Raw genomic sequence first — 7559 nt, forward strand, 5'->3', positions numbered from 1 at the left:
CATTGCAACACTATTTACAATAGGAATTGGTCAAATAAAATCTTGCTGTAATTATGTCAAAGAATGTTTTTCCTATGCTTTCCTCTATGAGTTTTATAGTGTCCTGTCTTACATTTAGATCTTTAATCCATTTTAAATTTGTTATTGTGTATGGTGTTTTTTTATACTTCCCTGGTGGCTCAAATGGTAAAGCATCTGTCTACATTGCAGGAGACCCAGGTTCGATCCCTGGGTTGGGAAGATCCCTTGGAGAAGGAAATGGCAATCCACTCCAGTACTACTGCCTGGAAAATTCCATGGACAGAGGAGCCTGGTAGGCTACAGTCCATGGGGTCTCAAAGAGTTGGACACAACTGACTTCACGTTCATCGTGTTTTTTATTCTTCAATTTGCTTACATGGAGTATCACATTGATTGATTTGCATATATTGAAGAACTCTTGCATCCTTAGGATAAATCCCATTTGATCATGGTGTAGGATCCTTTTAAACTATTGTCAGATTTGGTTTGCTGGTATTAAGTTGAGGAATTTTGCGTCTATGTTCATCAGTGACATTGGCCTGTAATTGTCTTTTTTAATGGTATCTTTACCAGGTTTTCCTGTCAAGGTGATGGTGGCCTCATAGAATGAACTTGGGAGTGTTCCTTTCTCTGCAATGTTTTGGAAGAGTTTCAGATGGATAAGTGTTAACTCTTCTCTAAATGTTTGATAGAATTCATCTGCGAAGCCATCTGGTTTTGACTTCTGACATCTGGTTTGACGTTTGTTGGAAGTTTTTAAATTACACTTTCAATTTCAGTACTTGTGATTGGCTTGTTCATATTTTCTATTTCTTCCTGGTTCAGTCTTGGAAGGTTGTACCTTTCTAAGAATCTGTCCATTACTTCTGGGTTGTCCAGTTTATTGGCATACAGCTGCTTGTAGCAGTCTCTATGATCCTTTTTATTTCTGTGGTGTCAGTTGTAACTTCTTTTTGATTGCTAATTTTATTTGAGTCCTCTCTTTTTTTGGTTTGAGTCCTCTCTTTTTTTGGCTCATCTGGCTAAAGGTTTATCAATTTTGTTTATCTTCTCAAAGAATCAGTATTCAGTTTCATTGATCTTTGCTATTATTTTCTTGGTCTCTATTTTATTTATTTCTGCTCTGATCTTTATGACTTCTTTCCTTCTACTAACTGGGTCTTGTCTCTCTGGTGGGCAGGACCATGTCAAGGGTGTGTTTATAGGTGACTGTGAGCCTAGTTTGGTTTGAGGCACCCTGTCTGCTGAGGGGTAGGTCTGTGTTTCTATCCTGCTGGGTTTTTGGCCTGAGGCGTTCTCGCTCTGGCGCCTATATGCTCTTGGGTAGAGCAAGGTCTTGATGACAAAATGCTGACCTCAGGAAGACCTCATGTTGATCAATATCCTCTAGGACCTCTGCCACCAGTGTTCTTGCCACCTCAGTGAGAAGCAGCTGACACCTTCCTCCCTCTGAAGATCCTCCAAGATTCATAAGGAAGTCCAGTCCTGGCTCCTATGGATTTTCTGCTTTGTGCTGGGTCCCAGTGCATGTGAAACCTTATGTACACCCTCCAAGAATGGCATCTTCGTTTCCTCAGACCTATGGAGCTCCTGCACTCAAGCCCCACTGGTCTTTCAAGTCAAATGTTTTGGGTATTTCTTCTTCTAATGCCAGACCCTCAGGCTGGAGAGCCTAGTGTGGGGTTCAGGGCTCATTCTTGTGGGAGAACTTCTGTGATATAATTATTTTCCAGTTTATGTGTTATCCACTTGTCAGATATAGGATTTATGTCATGAAAGTTCCCCCTCCTGCCATCTCACTGTGTCTTTTTCTTTGACTTTGAATGTAAAATATCTTGGTCAGTAGGTTCCAGTCTAAACAATTGATGATTGTTTAGCAGTTAGTTGTGATTTTGGTGTTTTCTCAAGAGAAGGTGAACTCAAGTCCTTCTACTTCACCCTCTTTTCCAAAACCAAGGAGCTGCTTTTACTTTGGATGTTTGCTGTCTCCTTCCTCCATGTGTTGGCCATGATCCCCTTGATATGAGATGTGTAGGTACAGTGGCCTTTGCACACTTCTACAATAGCAGGGGCATAGCCCAGCACCTGTTCACAGTTTCCCTAGGGCTGGCACTCTCCATGTCCTCCTGGAAGAGTAGGGGCAGGGCCTGGTACCTGATCATGGATTTCCTAGGGACAGGGATTATCTTCACCCACCCACCCCCAGACAAAGAGGGCAGTGCCTGGAGCCTACTCCCAGATTTCCTAAGTGCTGGTGCTCTCTGTGCCCTCCCAGGACAGCAAGGGCAGGGCCATCTGTAGTGGCAGCCAGTGCCTACATCTGGAGCTCACAATGGCAGCACTGACTCAAGCCTGCCTCCAGAGTTTCTGTAGGTAGTATCTTGTTGCCCAGGAGCACTCACAAGGAAAAAGGATCTTCTGGTGGTCTCACCCCTCTCCTCACGTGCTCCGAATTAATGGTGCCTTGCACCTTGGCAAGTCCGGGGTTCTGAGTATACACTCAGTTGCCACAGCCCAGCCTCTTCAGGCTGTTTCCACACAGTCAGTCCTGGTCCTCTCCCTGGGTCTGACCTCTGAAGCCTGAGCTTCAGCACCCAGCCCCTACCCCTGCCGACAGATAAATATCTCTGGCTGGGGAGCAGAGGGCTGCAATGCTGACCTTCTGTGCAGGTTACCCTTCATTTGCCTTCCACGATCTGGCTGCCGTGCTCTCCTCCAAGGCTCCAAAGCTCCCTCTCAGTCTAGTCTAATCTCCCCACCAGTGAGGAGACTTTCTTGGGTGCAAGAACATTTCCTCCTTCATAGCTCCCTCCCTGAGGTGCAGGCCCCATCCAGTTCCTTCTTTTTTTTTCCTTTTGTCCTATTCGGTTATATGGAGGTTTTCTTGTCTTTTCAGAAGTCTAAGGTCTTCTGTTGGTGTTCAGTAACTGTTCTGTGTGAATAATTCCACTTGTAGAAGGTAAACTTTTCCACTTCCTACTCTTCTGCCATCTTGATACCCATCAGTGTCCACTAAATATGTCATAACACAAGCCACTGCATCTATGGTTCCCATAACGGCTATCGGTATTAAATCAATATATTCTCATCAATGAACAACTACTAAAATTTTTAATCCAACATTTTTTATTATGATAGTAGCCCTTATTATAAAACTTTGACATTCCCCATTCCACTTTTGAGTACTAGAAGTTACACAAGGTATTCATTCCATTAATATCAGGCTTAATCTTCAACATGATAAAAACTTACACTTAGATCAATTTTATATCAAATTCAGAGATTATTCATGGAAAAGACCCTGATCTTGGGAAATATTGAAGGCAGGAGAAGGGGGTGACAGAGAATGAGATAGTTGGACGGCATCACCGACTCAATGAATATGAATTTGAGCAAACTCTGGGAGATAGTGAAGGATGCGGAAGCCAGGTGTGCTGCAGTTCATGGGGTTGCAAAGAGTCAGACATGACTTAGCAACTGAACAAAAACAACAACAAATCTAGATATATCAATTATTGCTGTAATATCAATTACAGTTAGAGTACTGAGTAAGGTTTAACCAAACACAACTAAAGAAATCTGCCCTATTTATCAACTGGCCATATTCTAATAGTCTTTTTATAGTAATATCTATTATGATCAGGAGCTTTGGCAGTTGATTAGTATACACCATTAGTAATTAGAGATCCTGATACAGCATCTCCTATAAACAATGTAAGCTCTACTTCTCCCATCATCACTCTTAGGGATTCCTGGATGGCTCAGTGGTAAATAATCTGTCTACTATTGCAGGAGACAAGGGTTTGATTCCTAGGATGGAAAGATCCCTTGGAGGAGGAAAAACTGTCCTTAACCAGTAATTTAACTCTTGAAGGACCTTCGATAGATTTGACTAACTTTTCACTACATTTAGCAGTTGTCTCATCAGTTTTAGGTGCAATCAGTTTTATTACTAGAATTATTGATATAAAACCACCAGCCATATCTCAGCATCAAATACCACGACCGTTTGATCCATTCTAATTACAGCTGTATTTTTACTACTTTAACTTCCAATACTAACAGCTGGTATTACTGTATTATTTATCTTTCCTTCAATTCTCAGTGATAAACTTACTGGGTAAAGTATCCTAGATTATAAGGTTTTCTCTTTCAGCAGAGATAAACTATCCCTGTTCCATTAGGTTTTCTTTCAGGGGTTTTTCTTACTCTTTCACTTGAAATATATTCTTCCATCTTCTCATTTTGTTTAACTTTTTCTGTCTCTATGAATTAGTGAAACAGCTACCTATTCCAGTCTTGAGGGGTGTCTGTGTGGGAGCATTTCTTTGCAGTCAGAGTGTGGGCAGTGGCTTTGGTGGGAGAGCAGCAGTGTCAGGAATCAGTGATCTCTTATACAGAAGGATTCAAAGATGTTTCTGGGATTCAACTGATCTTGAAGGGAATATGTAAACAGGGGAACATATTAGTTAAGGACATGTTTGACTTGGATTTGGCTTTACTCAGTTGGACTTTTTTTGGAGAAGGCAATGGCACCCCACTCCAGTACTTTTGCCTGGAAAATCACATGGATGGAGGAGCCTGGTAGGCTGCAGTCCACGGGGTCGCTAAGAGTCGGATACAACTGAGACTTCACTTTCACTTTTCATTGTCATGCATTGGAGAAGGAAATGGCAACCCACTCCAGTGTTCTTGCCTGAAGAATCCCAGGGATGGGGGAGCATGGTGGGCTGCTGTCTATGGGGTCGCACAGAGTCGGACACAACTGAAGTGACTTAGCACCAGCAGTTGGACTTTTTACCTTCATTTTACATCATTCTTGGCCATTGTAGCAGCCTTTTGGGATTCATGATCTCTGCAGATAAGCAGATAAGTAAACAGATGGAACTAATAACTTAATTATTGTCCCAGAGAATGGGTGACATTCCCAGCCATACCTCCATTAGTTGAAGAGTAATTCTACCTTATTCTCATTTCAGAGGCAAGCAGGAGTGCGATGAACACCCACTACATTAGAATATATCAGGATTGCTAAACTGAACTGGTAAAGGCATATTTATTTCAAAACTTTCTTCCCTAGGAAATTTCTTAAAAACACAACTACATGCTCATACTTTGAAGCATTTTAGTACCTTCACTTCACAGAAGACCCATAATACACTGAGCAATGGTTCACTAGAATAGGGCTATTTCTCTAAAGCAGGGATCAGTTCAGTTCAGTTCAGTTCAGTCGCTCAGTAGTGTCTGGCTCTTTGCGACGCCATGAACCGCAGCACACCAGGCCTCCCTGTCCATCACCAACTCCCGGAGTTCACCCAAACTCTTGTCCTTCGAGTCGGTGATGCAGAGATAGACCTAGCTAAGTCTCGTCCCATTTGTTTTGTACAACTTGCAAGCCAAGAGTCACTTTTACATTTTGAAATAGTTGGAAGAAAATCAAATAATGTTTCATAACACAGAAAAATTATATGAATTTCACATATCAGTGTCTGTAAGTAAGTTTTCTGAGAACACACCCATGCCCATCAATTTTCTATGGCTGTTTTTACACGACAGCACAGAGTGGAATCATTGCAACAGAGACTGTATGGACTACAAAGGAAAAGTATCTAATATCTGGCCTTTTGCAGAAAAAAGTTTCTCAACCTCAGCTCTAGAGTTCATGTGAGGAAAGGAGGCATTGAATTCCCCAGGTACTACAAAATGAACACCTCTTTACAAGCTTATAAACACATCTTTCTATGCAGTTATGGCAGAGAAGGCAATGGCACCCCACTTTAGCACTCTTGCCTGGAAAATCCCATGTACAGAGGAGCCTGGTGGGCTGCAGTCCATGGGGTTGTGAAGAGCCGGACACAACTGAGTGACTTCCCTTTCACTTTTCACTTTCCTGCATTGGAGAAGGAACTGGCAACCCACTCCAGTGTTCTTGCCTGGAGAATCCCAGGGACAGTGGAGCCTGGTGGGCTGCCGTCTATGGGGTCACACAGAGTTGGACACGACTGAAGTGACTTAGCAGCAGCAGCAGCAGCAGCATGCAGTTATGGGGACTGTACAAAACAAAGAACAGAGAAAAGAGAGAGAGCTAGTAGGGTCTAGGTACTCAGCACCAACATTCCTTCAGGAAATCATTGTCATTCCTTTCATGGAAACACTCACTTTTAAACTATCACCTAGAACCTTGAAACTACAGGATTCAGGAGAAGAATAGTCAAATAGAGTGTGTAGGCAGTGTGGCCAGGAATTAACAGTAATCTTATGATTCACTAGGGACACATTTTTGGGGTGCCACACTCTTCTAAGCTAAATTGTTATTCCTAATGTTCTCTCTCACCAGCCCCACTCCAGAGATCCTGAAGGAAACCACATAAAAGAGTGTGGAAAATAGGGGCGATGATGCAGGGAGTGGCCACTCCAACCAGGGCCTGGGCATTTGGGATTCTGAAGATGAGAGGGCTTTGCAGAAAACTGCAGCAACCAAAAACTAGGCTGAGGTGCCAGGGAGAGAGGATGGGCTAGTTAATGGGTACACCACAGATGAAATACACTCCTATAAAGGGCAGAAAGGGGGAAGAGTAGCCTTTTTTACCTTGTGGAGAGAGACAATAGCATCAGAGGCCAAGACAGAACTAGGTGTGATGTGCACACCCTTAGACAAAATAAGGTTATACAGACAGTACTGCTTCCTCAGGAAGGTATCTGTGATCACTATAGTTTGTGTAGCATTAAAAACTAAAAAGAGCTCTATACAAAACGAGAGGAGATAAAATCATGTGAATTGAATTGCAGCCTAGAAAATTTAGGAAACCTATGATTTTAAAAAGTTGTTCTGGGGACTTCCCTGGTGGTCCAGTGGTTAAGACTCTGCACTTTCACTGCAGGGGACACAGGTTTGATCCCTGGTCAGGGAATTAAGATCTTGCATATCATGCAGCACAGTAAAAATTTTTTTTAATAAAAATAAAATTAAAAAGTGGTTTCTTCTTACTTACAATGCACATTTACCATATTGCTAACTACATGCCAGATTTATACATACATACATATATATATATATATATATATGCTATGCTAAGTCACTTCAGTCGTGTCCGACTCTGTGCGACCCCATAGACGGCAGCCCACCAAGTTCCCCCGTCCCTGGGATTCTCCAGGCAAGAACACTGGAGTGGATTGCCATTTCCTTCTCTAATGCGTGAAAGTGAAAAGTGAAAGTGAAAAGTGAAAGTGAAGTCGCTCAGTCATATCCGACCCTCAGCGACCCCATGGATGGCAGCCCACCAGGCTCCTCCGTCCGTGGGATTTTCCAGGCAAGAGTACTGGAGTGGGGTGCCATTGCCTTCTCCGACATATATATATATATATATATATATATATATGTATGTATGTATAAATATAAATACAAATACATTTATATCCTCTAAGTTTGTGACAATTGAGCAAGAAATAGTAGTAGTGTAGATCTTCATTTGATTAATGAATAAAACAAGAATTGAAGAGGCTTAATGACTTGCCCAGTGTCACACTGCTGTAAGTGA

At 42.3% G+C, this 7559-nt stretch overlaps 1 protein-coding gene and 1 non-coding gene across 2 annotated transcripts in view; both read left to right on the forward strand.

Moving 5' to 3' along the window:
* MROH9 (maestro heat like repeat family member 9) overlaps positions 1-5084 on the forward strand; it is a 145425-nt gene extending 140341 nt beyond the window's left edge. The window contains exon 21 of the mRNA XM_061382585.1: positions 5001-5084. Within this exon, the coding sequence (XP_061238569.1) occupies positions 5001-5056 (56 nt within the window). The 3' untranslated portion in view covers positions 5057-5084. The remainder of the gene's footprint in view (positions 1-5000) is intronic.
* A 1775-nt stretch (positions 5085-6859) lies between these two features.
* On the forward strand, positions 6860-6932 carry TRNAE-UUC (transfer RNA glutamic acid (anticodon UUC)). Its single transcript has one exon. It is a non-coding gene; the product is annotated as a tRNA-Glu (tRNA).
* Positions 6933-7559: the final 627 nt, after the last annotated feature.

This window comes from Bos javanicus, chromosome 16 (assembly GCF_032452875.1).
Source record: "Bos javanicus breed banteng chromosome 16, ARS-OSU_banteng_1.0, whole genome shotgun sequence".
Classification (NCBI taxonomy): domain Eukaryota; kingdom Metazoa; phylum Chordata; class Mammalia; order Artiodactyla; family Bovidae; genus Bos; species Bos javanicus.